Below are 22,818 nucleotides of genomic sequence, written 5' to 3'. Positions count from 1 at the left end.
GCCCAGAGACAGTCTGTAGTTCAAAAAAATAACTATTTTATTATAAACACAAAAATGAAAGGGCACAAGGGCCAAAATAAAGGGATTTAAACACAAATAAAGCAAGACAAAAAGCAAAAATAACAAAAATAACAATTTCCAGGCTGGGCAATGCCTTCACTGGATTTAAACTTTCAAACATACAAACAAAACACCAACCTGCTTCCTCAGCTCCCTCCTCCCAAATGAGAAGCAGAGGCCTCCTTTTATGTCAGGTGGCTGGGCGCTGATTGATCATTAATTAAACTAATCATCTAATCAACCCCAGCCACCTGAACACAATGAACCCAAGCAGGTAGGGGAATTTAACCCCATCCCTGCCAATTTCTAAAGGGCAGAGCTGTGCTCTGCCACAAGGACATTGACTGGAACGTTGATAAATCGTAGGACATGGTTCCATGACTGACTAGTGGCTCGCGTTGATGAAATGATGACTTTGATGAAGCTGGTCGGATTGGAGGAGCAGCACCAGATGAGGAAACACGAATCTGGGAACAGAAATAAGTCACAGGAATGGATGCGTGATGCAGGAAAGCAGGACGTTACTATGATGGTAGATACTGAGCATCTCAAAAACAGCTGAGTAAGGTTGCTTCATTACCAGGTCCTTGAAGAGGGGAAGTTGAAATTGGAGAATGTCAGGTGCTACAAAAGGTTGAGGAGGAGGGGGTCTCCTGCAAATCCCTCAGAATGACAACAAACTGCAGGAATGTATAGAAAAGCTGGAGCGTGTGAGCTTCACAGTGATAGCAAACCAGCTTAGAGACTGTATAAAATTTGGTGTTATACTGCCATCTAGCAGTTATGATTAGAATTAACCATTGGCTTGAGTGAAGCCGGGTAGAATATATTTGGTTATTGTGATTAAAATCCTTGTCGGTGTAGAACAACAATTGTGTATTCTTTTAGATTTCAATATATTCGTTAGATGTTTTAGGACAGGTAGTCATGTATATAAATACGTTAACACAGTATTTAGATGTCACAATTCGGTAAGTTGAACGAGCCCTCACAGGTTGTAAAAGTGCAGCAGCAGAAAGCCAGAAGATTGCAGTACTGAGGCACGGAGCTCGCAGTGTAGATGAAGCTGCCTGGTCACCATGGTTACTTACCACTCCCCGCAGTCACGCAATGAGGGCGTTGCCGTGGTAGCCACGGACTGAGAGGCGCCGGTAGAAAAGTTGCAAAACAGCAGTGTTGTTGGAGCTTGTTGTGACCAGTCGAAAGCACAAGCCACCACACGCCGAAACCGAGCACGAAACTAAATGGACAGGTCCATAAAACGTTGAACGTAGCCAATAGAAATCCAGGCCAGAATCCCATGAAGGAACGATAATTTGTGCTGGGTCTAGGAGCGGAGGAGGGGCGTTTGATTGCAAGCGAAGAGTAAAGGAATGTTCAGCTGGCACATCTTTGTGGTGGATTAAATAGAGGAGCTATGGCAAGGCAAACGCTGACGACGGGAACGTCGATGTCTGTTGAAGGAGCTTTAGAGGTTTTAGTGGAGGGCCAGTCTGTCTAATAAAGATGCGGACGAGTTGAGTAATGAAGCTGTGGTTTGGACGGTGCTGTTGCTGGGCTGGAGGCTGGAAAGAGCAGGAAAGACTAACGCTGGAGCTCCTACAGCCGAATTTAGAAGCTGAATGATGAGAAGCAGCACCGGAGCAGGTAGGAAAATGTTTGATAATATCTTGGGAGCGCTGCGCAGAGAAATGACCTCCAGTGAAAGGCAACGAAGTGTAGATTATCGGTGAAGCAGGAAAAGACGGCATCTGAGCATTTGCTACAAAAACGAAATGCTAGACAGCAAAGGTACAAGTGATCAGGGCTTAAATAGAAAATAGGTACTAATTGACAGGAAATTGGAAGCCCCCTGCTGCACGCCTCCTGAACTACTCAAGCTAACATTTAAAGTAACCTGCAATGTCACATATTTTTTAATTAATTTTTATTTTTAAGTTGAACCCAGCTAATGTGAATACTTTCTTCAGGAAGCCTGTAAAGTATTTCACCGCACACAGCTCGGAGCCACTACACTGATAGAACTAAAAAAACACAGTAATGACATTGCCAATAACCTCCAGCTATTTGTTCTCGGGGAAAACGACATCTGCATTTTAGGAAACCTAGAACTGTATGTGTCTGTTCTGATGGACAGCAGCCCTGGAAAACTACAATGGATTTGAGGCTGCCATTTCTGGCTAAACATTTGTAACACATTTTAACATGCATTTGGTATATGAACACCCAATACTCATTAATAAATAATTGCTATATCATGGTCCCATATCAATACCAGTGTACTACTCTATCGGAACCGCAATTCTGGTTTCAAATTGCTTTTATTGCCATTGATAACAATGCTATGGTTTCTACAGCCGAAGTATTAAAATTATACTATATTTTGGTTGTCTTTGCGAAGCCAGAGTTCTCTGGGGCAAATGAGTCTATGCTACAGACTTGGCATGTAACGTGAAATGGCATTTTTTACGAGCACCCAGTCAAAACAGTGCTATGAGTGTACGTGAAGAGGGGAAGCCCCGTTGGGCAAGCTTTGTGAAGCAGGAATTTTCTTCAGCAAAGTGACACAATCAGATCAGCCCTCTGCAGGAAGCATCCTCTATGCATGCTGCTGTGCTCAACAGCCACTCTCAGGGTGGGGAATATGCTAAAACTGGACTGGGCTGGGAGTTGTTGGTTTTAACCCTTTATGGCACAGGGGACATATGTGTCCCACGAATAAAATTCTGCTAACTTTCTTATTTTTGCAATGAGGTGCACGAAACAGGGTTTAAAATTAACTGACTGGATCCGATCATGCAAATTATTAGTTTCCTTGTGATGCTTGAGTCGCTCTCAAAACCGTTCCATTGCTTGTGGACCTGAAGGGGTTGAAGTGATTGAAGCTTACAGAATAATTATCTCTTCCAATCACGTCCATTACCTACATAGGTCTCAAACGTGTGCTTTTTAAAGAAATCTGTTTTTAGCAAATGTTTATTTTCATTTTAAAACATGATCTTCCATCTCTAGTGGGTTTTTTTTAGCAGTTTTGAGATCAGATTGTCGTACTGTGCTAATTTTCTAGATTTGTTACTAATAATGAAGAAGGTTGGCATTACACTCAGTAAACACTGACATGAGTCTTAAAGTTGTAAAAGTGTTATCTCGTTGTTGCTTACAAGATAATGCCATTGACAACACACCGGCAGTTCAAACACTGTGCAGATTGACAAATCACTTGCAATGGTGACGAAACGCTGACTTACATTTACAATATGCTCGTTACAGAGCGTGAATAAGCCGTAAACTGTCCTTAAAATGAACAGTTTACATTCAGTGCTTTCCAGATGGTTGCATTGAACTGTTCAGTGTGCCAAAAGTTTCCAACTGTGCCTTGCAAGCAGTTTGTAAAGCTCAGATTCCAGAATCACACAGGGCTGCCTACCGTCGGTTCCATCTGCGGTCTACAGTCCAATCTGTAGCCAGTCAACGTACCGCAGTTTTGAATAATTCCCCTTTAAAATTCCTTCACATACTTCCAATTAATTATAATTAAAAGATCAAGGCACGTATTGATGTGTGTAATAAGGGTGATGGAAGACCCATAAAGACAGAGATCCAGTTGCAAAGAAGCCATTTTGTGAAGCATTTTGCTCCTTCTTTGTACGATTTTGCATGTAATGATACAAGTTTACCATAGTAAAAGTATATCAAAGTCTAATACAGCATAGTGAAACATGCTAAGGCAAGCATTGTAAAGCCCACAGCATTATAATAAAACATCTTACAAAAATGGGTAAGCTCAGCTAAGTTTATATAAATTAATCATATATATATATAAATTTATTTATACATAATGAGAGCATATCAGGATATATATATATATATATATATATTATATATATATATATATATATATATATATATATATATTATATATCATCGATATGCTATCAATATATGTAATAAATAAATTTCCTTGAAGTTTCATCACAATACATTGTACTGTATACCACCATTTTCAAAAAATATAATGTGCACCCTTTTACTAATATTGGGAGCATTTCAGCATGTTATATAGGGGTTGCATGTTATATATGATGTGTGCAGTAAAATAATGCTGCGTAATAGTATTCTATATAGTATAGTTTACTTATTCATTATACAAGAGGTGTATATTATTAAAGGGGTGTGCTTTATACAAGGGATGTAGACCAAGGATGCAGAATCATGCATTTTATATACCAGGTGCATTAAAAAACTCAAATACTGTATTATTATTATTATTATTATTATTATTATTATTATTATTATTATTTAGAAGACGCTTTTTATCCAAAGCGACTTACAAAGACTTGGAGGCTGCTGCAGAGTCACTTCCAATAAGACCTCATTTGTTTTACGTCTCATCCGAAGGACGGAGCACAAGGAGGTTGTGACTTGCTCAGGGTCGCATACAGTGAACCTGGATCCTCCTGGTAACAAGCACCTTTCTTTAATCACTGGATCAATAAGCCGTCTATTATACAGTACTGTATAATGGTATAACAAAAACCCAGCAAAGATTAAAGTCTGTCTCTGCATGAAACACAACATAACTTAATTGCTGCCTGATTGGAATGGGCAACGTGTCTCAGATAACGAGAGAGCATGGCATCTTCTTTCTCATCCAGGTCCTATCAGATGCACGGGTCCCCTGATAGGTATCAACACAGCTACAAATCCCACATTTAAAAAAAAAAAAAAAAAGAAATGTAGACAGTTTAGTCAAATAAAAGCTAGCAAGTCGGAAGCGTGTATAATTGATGTGTTTAATATATTAGCAGAAGCAATAAGAAGCACTGCTCAAGGAAGATTAGTCATTTGTTGTGTCTCCCTTTCTGTGCTTCAGTTCAGACTCCTGATGAAGGGGGACTGCTCCCCTGATGAGTGCTTATAACTGTCATTGTCGATATACAAATGACAGCCAACCTGTCTCTTGTTATAAAGTGAAAACTTGCCAGCCCTATTTGCTGTTTGGTTATTTAAGCTATTTGTTTTCAAACACGTTTGATTTTGGTCAAAGTCAGATCCAATCTTTGAAACACCCTAAACCAGTTTTTTTTTTTCTGCTCACTGTCAAACTCTGGTTTGAGGTTTCACTGAGGGAGTAATATGGAAACAGAGAGCTCCTATCTACCCACTCTCCCCCACACCTTTCACATTTTATGAAATGTAGAAATGCCTGTTATAAAAATATAACCAGTATACTTCTACCACTACCAAAATGACCAGCCAACTTTCTCTGGGTCATTCTCGAATAAGAAACTGCATAAGTAAATATATATTATGGCTAATGCCTTTATCTGTGTATACATTTCACTTATATTTATTTTCTCAGAGGAGATCAAGACAAATATTAAGTAGAATATGAAAAACCGGTCGACATCATTATTATTTAATGCCTTTCATCTCTGGAAGCTTGGGTATAAGTGAAACGAATGTGGTGTTCTCAATTCTTCCTACAGGGAACCATCAGCAATTAGACAGAATTGGCATGCTATGTTAAGGAGAGGCCCAGGGCTGAGTAGCAGGGTGTGCTCAGGACAGGATTGAGGTGTGCTTGCTTGCAGAGCAGTGAGGGGAAGCTGGTACCATGTTGGACTGTACCATTACCCCTCCCCTTTCATGAGCTCTTACAAGAGCCACCAAGGTGTGGCCTCAATCACCATGAATCAAATGCAAAAAATAAACATAAACATCTCCATGTAGAGATGATTCCCACCATGACTTTACATTGAGAGAGAGATGATAGCTTTCTATAATGGTTGTCGCTTGAGCCTCACCCATGCTAGTAAGCTGGAATTAACTGTGGTTCAATTTAAAATATGTATATATCAAGCTGTTGTGAAGTCCCAACAACACTATTGTGAAGTACAGCTTGTTTTGAATAGGCTTTTCATGCTGTTATGTTGGGAGCTCTGTATTCAGTAAGAAAGTTAATGGAGTAATATGCTGTGTCTAATTATTACACATAGACACTTTTTGTATTTTGTTATCTTTGTGATGCACTAGGTATGATTGCTCGGCAATATAAATAGTCATAGAATATCAATTTTCAATTAGCTTTGTTTGCTCTCTGTGTGCTGCCATTTAGATGGGTAGGACTAATGTCAATTCTCAGTAAGATATCAGTAACATCTTTTCTACATGACATTTGAACATCATTAGTAAAGTTAAATGAAGTCTTCTAACTAGTACGAGGTCAGTGGACCAAATCCGAGGGAGGTGATTGCTCTATTTGTTGCATGAAGGCACATATAACATGATGGGGGAAAAGGTTCCAGGGTAAATCTGTATACAAAAAGAATAGCTATGTAACTCACGACTCGCATGGTGGGAGCGCCCATTTTGATGACATTGGGGTGACTTAAAGATACATAATCTAATTTTAAGCACAGAAACACAATGGTTTTATTTGCACTCATGCGGTTAGTCTGGCAGCTTTCTGGGCAGCCCGTCATTTTGTTTCAGAAGGTCTTGAGATTTGTGAACCCTGTCCAGAGCTTTGCTTGCGGCAGCCATCTTGATGTCGTCTGAAGCTCTTCTTGTGTTTCGGGTTGTGTTTTGTAATTTGGAGTCATGAGTTGAATGACAATGATGTGAAGATGTGACTTCCTCCAAACGATGGTGTTATATGTCAAATGAACGGCTGCAGTAACTTTTCTCTTCCAGTTTTATTAGTTGCTATGTTGGTGCTTCTGCTAAACCCCCAGTGATTTTAATATAATACTTCAAGCTGGCATTTTGAAGTTAAAGCTCTTTTGATTATTAATAGCGTTTTTTTATTATTATTATGAGGTAGATGTGGCTCCTCTGTACCTTCAGAGAATTGAAAAAGTGAAGTAAATGTAACTACACGATGGTCGTGGGAGCAGGGAAGATAGACATATGTCAGACCTGTTGTACAGATGATAGAAGGCCATGTTTATTTAAAGCCAATGATCTAGGATAGAATTTACTTCAGTAATAATATCTGCACAATGTATTTTGTGGATAACCGCCTATGTGACAGGATTCTTACATTTTAAGACCGTAAAATCCCCAAAAGATACATGCAGCCAAGTCTGGGCAAAAACAGAATTATTTTTTTATGAGCTGTCGCTTAAAGTCACCTCTGAGAGGATGGGTCTTATCTACATAGCAGAAACAGATTTTCTACGAGAGAAATATGTTCATTTAAAAGTAAACCCACACACATAGCAGTGAAAGTGTATAGTTCCAGAATACTTTTTTAAAATTATTTTACAGGTTAACAGTGTTGGGAAATGTTTTGTCAATGCTTAATTATCTCTTGCAGTTAAATACAGACCAATACTCAGGTAACTTTGGTGGGCGGGTTTGTTTGTTTTCCAGGTATTACTGGTTTAGCTGCAATTATAATCGTTTTGGTTACCCAAAAATGTGAATTGTTTTACATATTTCACTGTTAAAATTCCATTACATCTTATCTGTGTGTAGATGTCATCATGTGCACAGAAGATACGGCACCATTCTAAAAAATCAACAATACTTTTCTGTTATTTTTTGGAAGTTTGTGAGTACAATTGTTATCTTTGAGATTTATAATTACGTTGTGTCAGGGGCTTTCTCATTATAAGAGGTGTCTCTTGTACAGTTTGAGCAGCCACAAGTGCTCAGCTTTACTTTACAGTCCTCTCACCTAAACTGCATGAGATGACATCTCTTATACAAGAAGAGACCCCCATATACACATGGTATTAACCTATAGCATTATATACAGTATGTATGCCCTACTAAAAAGTACATGTACAATACTGTTTAGTTACCATGGAAAGTTGACATAAGTGTCAGCTGATGTTTTACTTCAGAATTAACTTATGATCGGGTCATTGTAATTGTAGGTTTTTCAAAGTTTTGGATCTGGCACTGGTGAAAGGATTGTGATCTATACACTGTCCTGGCTCCTGAGACTGAGATTGTTCTGAATGACCAAGAAGGGGCATCACAGTTACCCTGAAGAAATTCCATGCATTTTACAAGTCCCTGGACACAAACAACCCCATACCATACTCACTCTTACCCACGAGCCTGCTTACTTGGGGAAAAATCAAACGACATGTCCTATGCAAGCTAATGACTGTTTACTGCCAAGTTAAACCGAATGCTACATCTTCTGCCGTGCTACAATACAAATGGCATCTTCACGTTGCTCTATTGTTCTAAGATGATTGTTCAAGCATTTTACATCCCCCTAACATTCAATTATTGATATCATCTAAGACAAAACACTTCAGTGGAGTGATACAATTTAATATTCAGGATATCAGAAATCTGAAGCAGTTTTTCAATCTTCAGAAACAACAGTCAAATCACAATACATATAATTGTAACAAATTATATTGTCATAAAGACTATTTATAAAATGTGTTTTATATAGTTTTAAGTTATGCTTGTTTGCTGAAGCAGGTCACTGAAAAAACAGTCACAGACCAGCCATCACGGTTCCTGTTTGCAAATGAAAAGGTAACGAATTCCATCCAGTAACCCCTCAGTAACCCCCCCCAAGCAGGTACTCACCCGATACCACACGATCTCTCGCAGCCTCCCATCGGTCTTGAAGTTGCATTTCAGCGTTACGGTGTCTCCCACTACAACAGGAGGAAGAGGTTCTATGGTGACAGTTAGGTAACCTGGGGACCAGACAAAGAAACACAAGTCTTAACCCCTGGAATGATAACACATTCACCTCAAAGAGCATTGAAAATGAAATGGTGTGATAACCAAGGCTTTCAAATCTTCTTATTCTGAGCTTGTTAAACCTTATACATATTTTGCTTCCTTTCTTGTTTATTGTGGTGTTTTTAAAAAAACAAAAAAACAACAACAACATTATATTAAGATTTATCAAGTGCAACTTTTAGACCAAAAATAAATACATAAATAAATAAAATACAATCTGATGTATAACGACTTCCTGTTCAGTAGATTACAATGGTCTGGTAGCAACTAGGCTATTTCAGGAAGTGAACAGCAACATTCCTCGGCATGTAGCACATATTACAAGCTAATTTACTTGAATGCAAATATTAGGACAAATATTTCTTCATTATTGGCCTCAATATTTAGAATATACCTCGAGGGATGAGGATTTACAAATATAAATGTGAGTTTGATGGTTGAATTGGTGTTGTATTAGTAACAAAACTATCTACAGCTTTTTATGAAATGCATTGGTCTATGGCTGTTTGCCATTGTATAAAGTAAAGACATTGAGTATCATCACACATGCCAGCAAGCTCTCTTTAAATGATTGAAATGTTGCTACACCCTGAACTAGCAAGATGACAGCTCTCTGAAAGAGCAGGAGGCTGTCGGTTGGATGCCTGGCTGGGGTTGATTTAGCACAGACATTAGTGTTGAATGAGAACTCTGGGCAGAAGCGAGCAAGCTAACACAGCCTGTCCTAATGAGAAAGACAAATCCGTCAGTGAGTGTGCAATTACAAGAGGGATCAGGTCGAGTCGCTCGCTCCTCTGGATCCTCTGGAGGCAGTGACGGGAGCTGCCAGTGAGTGCAGCAGTTATAGTTGCTCAGCACACATAACACCAAGCCGTTGTCATGGCTGGGTGAGCAGATACATCAAATAACGTCTGCAAATAATTCCACTGACTTACATGTATCAACTTCATTCGGAATTGACACAAAAGACGAGGCTATATCTCTTGATGTTTTTTAAAAGTGTTTACAATAAGATTGAAAGAGAAAATAAATGATAGTCCAGTGTGAAAAGTTACAAGTCGCCACCTCAATCACTCTCAACATGGACCGAGGGACCTTCACTCTGCATGATGCAGAGAAGACCACTCTTTATACACGGTATAATGTAAAGCGAAACTCCTTTGTTAAAATATCCTCATTTAAATAATGAGGATTGGAAGATCAATGTTATGTTAGTAGAGTTTATTATAAATGAGACACAGTATGTGAAGCAATAAAATGCATTTGTGTTGCAGTATGTCACAATGAAAAAAAATGAAGATCTGGTCAGTACATTTTTATGACATAATAAAAACCTGTAGCTACATGAGTGTTAAACAGCATCACTCACAGCCACAGGAATCATCTCAGTGTTAAATTAAATGTTGATATAGAACACACAGGTAGCGTATTGTTTTTTGATCTTAATAAGGACACCCTTAGTCCCACAAAAACATTCTTGCTACTCAATTGCCCGGAGCAGTTTCAAATTGTTATGCAATTGTTTTATTTTTCTTTTCCAGAATGTCATTTAAATTCCCTCATTTCAAAGCCCTAGTTTCCAACGTTTTAGCTCCTGTGTCCCTAAGGCTGAGCAGTGCTGAAGAATGTGTTTATCTAAGAAAAAGCTTTGCATAACTTAATTGATGAAGAAAAATAAACAATATTCCTAACGCACGTTAATGTCAAGTTTATATTTCTGTCATGTCTACCGATATGAATTCAAACAAACTTTGAGATAAATCCATAATTATGTATCCAGATTTCCATGTGTCTTTGATTCATAGTCTACATAGGGTTTGTCTAAGTAGGAACGTTTGTAAATAACTGGTTGAAATTAATGTGTTTTTGTTTGTCTGGGGGATATGATTACTTTCAAAATTCTTATTGAATTATTGAAAGTAATCATATTGAAACTTTTTATTTAAACTTTATTTTAGCCAGGATGTGGATTTAGATGGAGTTAATTAAGCAATTCAAAACCACCCCTATCATTTTCATTGAAACGGTTTATTTTGGATTAGCTTTGTTAATTTAAGCACAACGATTCTTTTTACTGCTGTAAATAGACAGCACGGCTCTTAGCCGGATTTCATGTTTGTTCAGTCATGCCAGTCATCTGTCACACACTTTAACACTAACAATACTTCCAATTCCCCTCATTCGAAATAGCCACTTAGGGAAACCCAATCTGTGAAATGTCCCCAAAGACCATCTTGCTTCTTTTCACTCAATAGCTCATTATAACACCAAGTTCTGAATATATTACAGTAAATGAGTTTATTGTCTCATACAAATCAGTGCATCCTTCTCATGTTTTCCCAAAGCAACCTGTTTGAAGAAATCTTTTATTAACACAACCACGATCTCTTACTTGGCTATTGATGTTTCTTTAAATTCTTCTTTTTGACGAAGTGGGGTGAGAAGTTCAGTCTCCATGACCCATGAATCTTCTCTTTTCTGGCTGTTTCAGTGTCATCAAAGCATATGTCTGCTTTGTGATGTGGAATACACTACTACCAGGGAAGGTATACAATACTGGCGCCCTTGCAGGTGCTCAAAGAAATAATAATGAAAACAGAAGGCAAAAATAACAAGGGAAAAATAACACAATAATAAAAGCACTCTGCAGCAATATCCCGGTCGCCGTTGCCCGTGCGACCCGGATCTCCATCCTACGCTGCCGGCTACCTAGCCTGCTCTGTTATACTTTTAAGGGGTCTGCCCAAGGGTTCCCCGCCCTCACTGTCTCGCTGTGACACTTTCGTGTCTTTTTCTCTCCCAGCTGGTTCTCGGTCCGCGACCAGCGTTTCCACACTCTCAGCACGTCTATAAGGGCAGACCTGAGGAAACAGCAGAGCGTTACTTTATAGGACCAACAATCTCCCAAGACTCGCCTCTCAGCCATTCAGAGAGGGGGAAAGTCCACACACCCACTTTCCCACCTCCCCGTGTCACTGCCATGACTCACAGGAGGTTGTTGGATGACTGCATCCCTCTTCCTGCAGCCCGTGAACACGCCAGCAGAGTCAGCATAGATCTCTCCCTGTTACAGGCTCTAATTAACTTTCATTAGGTTGCTTTTAGGGCACTTGGATGCTGCAGGCATGCCTGATTCCATCATAAGAGGGGTTAAAATGGGAGCTAATGGGCGCAGCAGAAAACGTGTACCATTATTTCTGACAGCAGTTTATGGATTATTTATTTATTGATTCTTTTTTTTAAACCCTTGAAACAACAAGACACTAAACTAAAAGAGCAACGGGGAATGGGTAGGAAATATTACACTTCTCTAATGTTTGGCTTTGTTGTTCCGATTCGCTTTATATATCATTTTTTGTTTCAGTCCTTACACCCGGGTGACTTTTAAAACTCAGAAGGTGAAAGCCTCAGTGTGGTCTCACCAGAGCTCTCAGGAACCTGCCCAATCGCAGTCCCCATGTAATGCTCTTCCCACAGTCGATGTAAAAAATACTACGTTTGTTTTATGGGGATTTATTACCGATGTGTTTCTCTCAAACACTAGTTGCAGACAGACAGGTTAAAGGTGTAGCAGATGTACTTTTACATTAGACATGTTTCTAAGAGCTCTTTTGAAGACACAGAGGTTCTTTAAAGTCTATAAAACTGTATAGGGATATTTCTGATTTAACATAGGCAGCTTAATCTCAAAGAATATTTTGTGTAAACTGCGGAGAGTGACCATTTAAACTTAAAGAGGTACTGTGCCTTATGCACAAACTTAAAGAAAACTATGAAAACAGAAAGTACGGATCGCAGTACAAACCACATCTTTTCCCTGTCTTACCAATATTGTTGCCTCCCATTTGCTTGTTAGAAGTGGGAGCTGAATGGTAAATGATAATGTTATATTTTATCACTGGCAATACAAACTGCTTGATGATACAATGCAAACTCTCCCAATAACATTGCAGTGCCTGGTTTCAAGCATTACTTGTCCACTTGCCCATACTTTTATTCACCAAGCCTATTCAATCCATAAACTGCGATGCCTAAACAAATGCTGTGCCACTGGAAACAATACTGTGGTTCTACAATGGCTGTATAAACTACTAGGATGTTCTCTTTAAGAGTGAATTTGGTATATATAGTACTTCAATGGCAGTAGTGTAAAAGTAACAGGATTAATTTTCCCCATAGTAAAACTGGGCCGCAGGCAGTGCGATGGTATATACTTCAATGCAGGTACTGTAAAAGTAACAGGATTAGCTATCCCTTGTGGAGACTGTGCCCCTGTGGTCCTGCAGTGGTGTTAGTTAAGCCTTACAGAGACTGGTGATGTACTAACTGAACAGCAATACTGTAACAGGAATTGGGTTAGTTATACCTTATAGTATCCAAGGCAGTACATTTTTGAACCCTGCAGTTAATGTGGTCAAGCGTGAACTCTCATTATCTTGTAAGTATTTGTTAATGTTACTTGGTATGGCTTGTTGTTGTAAGACATGTCATCTGATGCAATTCAGGTGAACAGACCAGTTGCTGCTCAAACCATGCAAGAAATCAGACCACCGAAGTTAGGTTAGACTCGCAAATTCATATTAAAACCTGCAGACCCGTGACAGTCATTGTACAACCCCCCCCCCCCCCCCCCCCCCCATATAATATATATATATATATATATATATATGCACACACAACTCTGGCCTGACGTTTGCCATTATCAACATATGATTGTATTTACACTCCATTCACAGATGGGTTCTTAATTGGAGTTGTAAATTATATAATTTTAAATTAGCCAATGCTGTTGTTTTCTTTTTCTTTTATTGATTCGAAATATAGTTTTAATAACTTCAGTCAAATTAATCATTGTCCAAAATGTTCTACATTATAATCAAGTATTGTAGTCCCAACTTTAGCACAGCACATTAACAAACCCTACGTGTGCTATGAGGGAACCTTAACACTTAACATTAATAACATGTCACCCAGGTAAACGAAGATGCATCTGTGCTTTCACCCCCACCCGCCTCTAGCAATAGGACCCCAACCCGGGGATAGGGGTTACAATAGGATACCCAACAGTACCTGTGGTAATCCCTTAAACACTTCTGAAGCCCTACTGCGTGAGAAGCTTGGTATGTGACACAGTGCCGACCCTCACGGAAGCAATGAGCCGGAGACAAGGAAGTAAAGGCTATGCAAGATGTGTGTCTCAAAGTGAGAAATAAGGGGATACTGTGTGGGGGGGATAGGAAGGTGATGGAGAACAGACCTCAATTCTCAAGGGACAATGGTAGCTCTCGGACTGGGAAATGATACGAGGTTGCTAGTGGTAGAATGGTATTGCTTTAGTATCATATATTGACATAACAATGTTGTCAAAAAGGTGTCACACATTTTCACAGTCTCAGTTTTGATTATTTTCTACATGCAATATTCGTTTACAAATCTACTGTCATCACTGCTAATTACCAAAGACCAATTGTTTAATAGTGTCCCGCTTACTATGTGCTCTTTTACTTTTCCATGTATGGGATTTACAGTAAATGTGTATATCAGTAAATCCCCATACATGTTACATTCATCCGTACATGTGAACAGATCTGCTGGAGGGAGATGACATTTACAGCACAGTAAGATTGGGCATATGAGCCAATTTGAAAGCTGACATAAAAATGCACTCAGCAATTCGGGAGAAATGCCACAGTGTCTTTGTTTTTTTTTTTACATGCAATTTTACATCTTGTCCCCCTGCAGTATCTGGTATCAGGGAGTAAGCAGCTTAAAAGGAGGAAATAAATAACTGTTGTGTTTTGTACTTTCAGTGCTATTTTTTACATTCTGGTATAGCATGTCCAATACTTACCCATATTAATAATGACAAGATTGTTAGTACCATGCATTTCCTCTGCCACAGCTAAAGAAGTAAGCCACCGTGACAGTGTGCACTACACATCAAAAAAGTGTGACATACAGTATAAAATACAGCTATCACAGTCTATATCCCCAGATTTCACCCATTTCTCTCGCCCAATTCCCTTACTGCAGTAATACCCACACAACAGCTCAAGAGAACTGAGGGTCTAATCCTACCATCAAGACAATTGCCTCTTTAAACGCAGGAGCTCTGCAGCAGATATAGGTTGGTTACCAGCCCCTGAGGACAAGCGTGTAGAGGAATGATATGACATAGTCCCTGTAGATTTTGCCCTATAGGATCTCCAACCAAGATCAACTGCTTGGAAGAGCTAGAATACAAACAGCACTGCGGACTGTATGAATCACCTTACACACCATGCTGCCTTTATCAACCCTTATGGAAAAAACTTAGATTTTCATATATGGTAGAAAATTTTATATATTTTAAATATATGGGATATATTTAAAATATATTTTATTCTGTAATCCCTATAGTTATTTTATATGTTGAAAATATACAGTATGGTGCAACATATATTTTAATTAGTCTGTAATCCATATAAAATAAATATATGGATTACAGACTAAAATAGATTTTAAATATGTCCCATATATTTTAAATATATAAAAAAGGGGCCCATTTCTATATATGAAAAGTGCAAGGATCATACTTATCTACCATATATTTTAAAAATATATGTTTGTTTCATACGGGAAGTAAGTGACTTGGGATCCCTACATTTCCAGATTCTGGGTTAAAGAGTGCATTTACCAAATAGAAAATATTTGTAAAAATGTACATGTACAATGTAAACCTATCCGTATATATATATATATATATATCATATATATATATATATATATATATATATATATATATATATATATATATATATATATATGTGTGTGTGTGGTGTGTGTGTGTGTGTGTGTGTGTGTATATATATATATATATATATATATATATATATAACTATGTATAGTAAACTTTTCACTATACAAGTTGAACACTAATGAGTCTAATATGAAAATGATTCTGTTTGAAACCTTTGAGTGAGTTTCATTTTTATGCAAACAGCAGGTATCTGCTGCTACTTCCTACCAAAGGTGTCTCAAACTCTTTCTTATTAAAACTTTATAAGCTGCTGTGCAAAATGCATCTGTACTCACACAGATAGTGAAATCTGGGTTAACAGATTCATTATTTAGCAAGGGAGAGGCCACGGAAGTTAACATAGGTATTAGCTTATGACCCCCTCCAGCAGTTTATAGCCGACTGTTGTAGAAGTATCAGGGACAGTCCCAAAACAACACTGCCCCATTTACCCAGTAAATTAAAAGTGTAACCATTCCTTTGCTTTAAACCCATATGCCCTTCCTCCATCTGTGAAGCTTCCTCAGCCAATACCTAAAAGATCTGTCTTTGTTTTAGTTACGAGAATCATGCAGTTATGTATTTTTTAAGGAAGGTTTGGAAGTGCCTGAGACGCTCTAATTGTTTTAGTTAGGAGAATCATGCAGTTATGTATTTTTTAAGGAAGGTTTGGAAGTGCCTGAGGATGCTGAGAAATTGGTCTGGGAACACTAAAATAATCTAGTAGAATCGTACTGGTATTTTGAGTAGTTCTCCTATAAGTTACATGATAAAATGGGTTCCACATAATTCCATGCAACCAGAAAATCAAGAAAGTGATAGCCCAATGTATCAGAAGAAAATGTTGGTCTTGATGTACAGCCAATCAGCAATAAGCAGTGCAATGTGTGAATCTGCTAAAAAAAAAGTAATGCAAAAGACAAGAATATCTTGATGGCAAATTGAGAAAGCCTTGCTTATAGGTCCAGTCTGCATGATGATGCACGGCATCTGTATTTGGAAAGTACAAACAGCCAGTTCTTCAGTTCCAATCTGTATACTACATTATGATACTCTGTGAGTACTGGTTGATTTATATTTTGTCGCTTGTGTTGTACTCAGGTTGACATTCACATTCATTTGGAAATCACTGACGAAATGTGCTTTAATTCACTTCTTTAAGCAGGTCAGTCTATTTTTAAATGTACTGTACAAGTACTGGCGGTATGAAATCATCATGTGAGTTTTGAGGGCTGCTACCTTAATAAGCGTTGCTTTTGTTCTACACATTCATTATTATTATATTAATTTAAAGTGTATTGGTACTGTTCAAAGTCAGAGTAGTGTGATTATCTTGGGCTATATAATAAACCATCCTTTTGATCTTTTAGCTGTTTAAAGTCAAGAATGATCTGTCAGTGGAGGGGAATTGATTGCATTGCTTGGCTTTTTGTCATAATTATTAATTACTTTATAAGAACTTTATTTGTGCGTAATATGTCAGGATCACAGAGCAAGCCAGCAGCATTCAAAATGCATTGCAAATATTTAACAAAATTATATTTTTGTGCGACTGCATTTGACAGATCTTGATCAAAAACAACATATAAAGAACAAATCAATACTATCTGGCTAGATCTTGTTTTTTATCTTTTGATTCTGCTTTATCACGTCTGTTGTTTTTCTCGAGCAGTTTAGCAGTGGTTGATGAGAGGAATGTTAAATAAAAGCCTGGCTCTGTCACTGACTGCACTTGATCAGTGCCTGGCAGAACTTGACATGGCTCTATGAGGCACAGCTGCCTAGCGGAGAAAGTTGAGTGCTGGCTGACTGAAGGATAGAGACAGACCTCTGAGCACCCCGTCAATTCAGTTGCTGTTAGTTGAAAAGAAATGCAGGCTGCTGTGTGCACACCTGGCCCTAAGCAGCTCTCTGGGCACTCGTCAGCAGAAAGCTAATCTTTAATGCATGCTCAAGCTGGCTAAACAAGCCTGGTAGACTTAACCCTTTAAACGCCTCTCCCTTGATTAATGAAGTTAATGTTGCATGGTTTTTATGCCAACTCTCTACTGCTATTGTTGCAAAACTAGTTGTAGATTCAAAGAGTTCTTACCAAGGTTTTAAAATCCATGTTCTTATCTCATGTTAGCACGAGTAATAAATCATTGCCCCCTCCCCCCTTCTTCTTTTGAGTTTTGCTTGTAAATAAACTTCCATTTAGAATATGTAGGTATTTCAAAGACACTAGAAGAAAAGTCTGTGCTGCTTCCTGCTACTTCATGTGTTGTAGCTTCAATTTTCTGTCATTTGACTTACAGAAAAGATTAATCAGTTTTTTTCTATAGCGTTGTATTTGAAATATTTGTATATCCTATAACACAGTGAAAAAAAAGTGGAGAACCACTGTTTGGAGTCATTATAAATTCTACAAGAATTAGGTGGAATCAAGGTTTATAGAAATGTTTACCAACTTAAACTGTACAGAACGATTCAGAATGACACCCAATGAAAAAATGTATACATGTCAGGGTAAAGTTTTCTGGTCTCCCCCATTCTAAAAAGCGACACTTAGCATAGCAGGCTTATTCACTAGAATTTTATGCCTTCCACCTTTGCAAGCCCGTGATCAAATCCACTGGCCACTTCAGTTCTCCTGAGCTGTGTGGGGAATTTCATGCTTTGATGGGATAAAATAATTGGGCATTCTAAATTGGGGAGAAAATTGGGGCCATAATAATTGAGCACACTAAATAAAACATTTAGAAGAATAAACCCAGACAGGGTAGTTTTCAGAAGCAATTATTATTTTGTAATTCTTTATTTTGAAAGACTGTAGACAGGATGTCATCTGAAGGTGGTGTAAAAATATCTCTTTCAATGTTCTAATTCTGCTTCAGTGCATTACAAGGTCTTCTGTGAGTCCTGTCTCAATAGACAGCATGCAATACCCTGTTATTGCTACTCGTACAAAGGGAACTTGTCCTCTGGAAACAATTTTACAAGACAGCCAGCATTGTGCTCAGAGTTGTTATTCATTATAATTTAACACTGTAAACGTGAAAATATGCTGTTTGTGTGTGAATGCTGGAAGATCAATATAAAACCTCTTTGAGAAGTCTCAAAATGTAACACAAAAGAAAAAGGGTTTACTTATTTGTATTCTCAAATATAATAGTTTAGAAGAAGATACTTCAGAAGCTTAAAGTCACCTGTGTGTGCTATTCTATTTTATTTCTACAGCAGACAAAGCATAGGAGAATGATAAAAAGCAAGGATGATGGAAAAAAAAGTGTTTATTCCTGAACAAAAAACCAGGCTTGAAGATTTACAACAAGAACAGGAGAATGCTTATTTGGCATACAAAGTGACAGACTGCCAATTTAAGTCACTGTCAGTGTGTGTGTGTGTGGCTTACATGCAGAGGAATATGAGCAAAAATAGCAATGACTGAATAACAAATAAACCTATTTTTGTCCGTCTTTTTATGGTGTTTGCATCGGTTCTTACTGCAACTACCCTACACTTTATTCTGTAATCTGTGTAGAGGTGTTTTCATGAGTGCAGGAGCTGCTCTTCACTTCTAATTAAGCTAGATCAGCCAAACTGTCTATAGAAGTTGGGATGAGCGCTATCTAATGAGCTTCCACTTCAGATTTCCTTTTGCTTTGCTCTAATACTCTGATGTGCACTAGGTGGTGTTGGTGCCTACTAATGTTTTGGCACTGATCTAGCCTGCATTATATTCTCTGTGGCACACAAGTAGAACTGCTCCTGCATAGTCAAATGACCTAAACATGCTGTGGATTTCATACAAAATATACAAAAACACAGTATTTGAGTAATTGCAATAAAAACATATAAATGTAAGGGAACTTTTTCTTTCCTTTATTCCTTCTGTTGTGGATTCATAACTTTTTTTTAAATTTAATGATGTGCATCATTTACTGTGCGTTCAGGCTCATTGGAACACGCCAAGGCCTCCAAATCACGTCTCACAATCTCCTATTACAATTGTTTCAGACGAAGCCGAGGAAATAAATCCCTTTCAAACAGGCAACAAAATGAGAACTGAAGAAGATTAAACGCCACTGAGCCTGACAAACAGATATTTCAATCAGTTTTAATAAAGTAAACACGGCACTGCTTGCCCAATACCCAACGTGTCCTCCATGAGTTAGCCAAAGTGCACGTCTCTCCACAGCCAGGGGACTTTAATGCACAGAGAGGATCAATCACTGTTAGCAGGTTCAATCTCACAGAGCCACAATTTAAAAGCTTAAGGTATCATGCTCATTTAGGTTCAGGGAGGATGGTGTTGTGGGCTGAGAATGTAGGCTAGTACTCACTATTAAGTTGCAGGGCAATGACAGTGCTGGAGAGCTGAGTGCTGGAGAGCTGTTTTGACTAGTGCTCATTATAAGTAAGGAGCAGGGTAAGGACTAAGAAGTTGAGCAGCCACACTAATTTTGCTAGCAACATAAAATAAGTTTTAATCCAGGCCTCAAGAGTTAAGGGTAGTAGCTAAACCAACTGTGTCACCATGGAAAAAATGTAAATAAATATGGAATAGGCAAATTCATGGAGAGTGCGAGTCAGATGAGGTTGACAACTTGGGGACTGGTATAAATGAGGTCGGGTTAGTAGACTGTTGCTGGAAAACAAGGATAGAGGACTCATACTGAGCAGCAATATGCTGTTTAAGTCTAATTCCCACTGGCTTCCTATTCTATCATGCTTCTATTACTGCCCTTTCCGAGTTCCTCTAGGCTTCTGTCTGCTTGCCTTCATATAGCAATGCATATAGTTTACCAGTAACTCTATAGGGAACTTCAGCTGTGCCAAGTTATTCATGCATTATTGTTGCTGGTAAGGGAAGTCAAATAATAATAATGTGACAGGTCAAAAACAAATTACAGAATGGCCTTAATAATAGATAGGCCCATGTTTCATCGTTTGAGTGAAAGTAGGTCTGTGTTGTCCAGTGTTGAAGGCAGGGGTGTAACTTTCGTATCAAAAGTGGTGTTCTGGGGGGGGGGGGTAGTTTCTGTAGAAATAAAGAAAATAAAACTTTAGTACTGCTGCAATGTGAGAGGGACATTTCATCGTCATTGAAAAAGTGAGTGTGGCAGAGCAAAGCTCTGCCGTTTAGAAATTGGCAGGGATGGGGTTAATTTCCTCTATCTGCCTGGGTTTATTATGTTCAGGTGGCTGGGGTTGATTAGATGATTAACTTAATTAACTATCAATCAGCGCCCAGCCACCTGACATAAAAGGAGGCCTCTACTTCTCATTTGGGAGGAGGGAGCTGAGGAAGCAGGTTGAGTTTGAAGCAGTGTTGGTGTTGGTGTTGGTGTTGGTGTTGGTGTTGGTGTTGGTGTTGGTGTTGGTGTTGGTGTTGGTGTTGGTGTTGGTGTTGGTGGTTTTGGTTTGGTGAGTTTTCTAAATCCAGTGAAGGTATTGCCCAGCCTGGAAATCTTTATTTTTGTAAGTTTTGTGTTTTGTTATTTGTGTTTAAATCTTTATTTTGTCCTTGTGCACTTTGCTGTCATTCCAGAAACACCAGGAACACTGGCACATTGGTCCATGCAGCCACTGTGTTTATTATTATTATTATTATATTATTATTATTATTATTATTATTATTATTATTATTATTATTATTATTATATATTTTCTCTACATCTGCCTTTACCTGACTTTGAGCTTGAACAAAGAATCCCAAGTGCCGAGTCTGAACTGGTTCCTCATTGCATTCAAACCATGTGACCAGACCAGTCTGCAGATCGTCCATGCACTGGAAAAAAACAATGTCCCCTCTAAGACTTGCTCTGATTGTATTACTGAGTTTCTTTTTAATATTGCTGCATATCTTATTATCAAGTGATGCAAGTTCTGTATGAACTAGTTTAAGATCTCCAAATCTACCAGCTTGCGTTTATAAACCTCCCATGATCAAACTCAATCAGAATAATTCATCACAATGGAGTTTGCCAAAGCAAATAGCTTAAAATCTTGACAAAAAGCCTAAAGTACAGTTTACTCTGATAAAGAACATTGTGGGCACTGGCTTCAAATCAGATTGAAAAATAAAATGACAGCTGCCTAAAATGTTGCAATACTCCCGATGTTACTCTCAATTTGAGATATTTCAAATATCTCATATTGAGAGTAACATCGGGAGTATTGTTTGACACGATTCTGTGCAGCTGTCATCCTCACCAATAGTTTCTGAGAGCTCATAGATATTTAATAGATTTTCTGGGGCATTTTCATATAAAAAAAAACAAAACAAAACAAAAAAAAACACACAACTCTATCTAACCACTCTAGGTCGTATATACTGCAAAGCTGATCAAGTGAGACAATTTCTGTGTGACAAATACATATTTTCTTCATATATCACATGCAATGACATTTCAACTCTCCTGGTCCCTATGCTTGTCTAATGTAATATTCCCAAAATTCTCCTAAAATCGGGGAAGTATATTTCAGAAACTTAAGCTGGAAAAGTTAAATGAATGTCAGCTGCACTGCAACAAACAAGACACTAAAGATTGTCCCTGCACTTGTGAATCTTCCAGCATACATTTCAATATAGATAAGATTATCATATCCACATAATAAACTGCGTCCTGCAGCTTTTAATCTTAAAGCTCTTCATTCAATATGGTCCCTAATATCTTCACATAGACATTTAAGTGCAACCGTCTGTATATTGTGGAACATTCACTCAGTGAATGTGTGAGTAAGATTTTTAGAATTTTGACTATTTCTCTTTGGTATCCCAACTCGTATTCTACAGCTCAAATGTATTTATATTTGTATTCTCAAATTTGTACTCTTGTTTTTATATATCTCCTCCATGTTTTAGGAGAAACATTTGAGACGAGAATCAGATTAAAATGAGAAGAAAAGATTCTTAAGCATTTCTCTGAGGCGCAGATAAAAAAAAAAAAAAAAAAAAAAACATTTTCTCTCTGGTTTGGTAATTACCAAAAATACGGGGAGAAGGAAGTCAAAATGGAGACTGTTTAAATCCGTAAGGCTACGTCGGCTGATGATGCCATTGGATGGTAAGGCTTCAAAGAGTGAAAGCTTTCGTCTGTCGTTGAATAGCTGAAGATTATTATATCATAGTATTACCAGAACATATTTCATTAAGATGTGGAGGGAATCTTCAAGGTGACAGTTCTATTTTATTGCGAGGTCTGATGGCACCCCTAAAGCAGAATATCATCCTGCTCTTTATAATGGCAGTTCCATTTTCCATTTTCCTG

At 38.1% G+C, this 22,818-nt stretch overlaps 1 protein-coding gene across 1 annotated transcript in view; it reads right to left on the bottom strand.

The window, feature by feature from the left end:
• LOC121328433 (immunoglobulin superfamily member 21-like) overlaps positions 1-22,818 on the bottom strand; it is a 131,860-nt gene that overhangs the window by 60,112 nt on the left and 48,930 nt on the right. Inside the window, exon 2 of the mRNA XM_041273083.1 lies at positions 8,623-8,735. Within this exon, the coding sequence (XP_041129017.1) occupies positions 8,623-8,735 (113 nt within the window). The remainder of the gene's footprint in view (positions 1-8,622; positions 8,736-22,818) is intronic.

This window comes from Polyodon spathula, chromosome 16 (assembly GCF_017654505.1).
Source record: "Polyodon spathula isolate WHYD16114869_AA chromosome 16, ASM1765450v1, whole genome shotgun sequence".
In the NCBI taxonomy this organism is placed as follows: Eukaryota; Metazoa; Chordata; class Actinopteri; order Acipenseriformes; family Polyodontidae; genus Polyodon; species Polyodon spathula.
The sequence above is the reverse complement of the archived record's forward strand: the minus strand, read 5'-3'. Positions and strand labels throughout refer to the sequence as shown.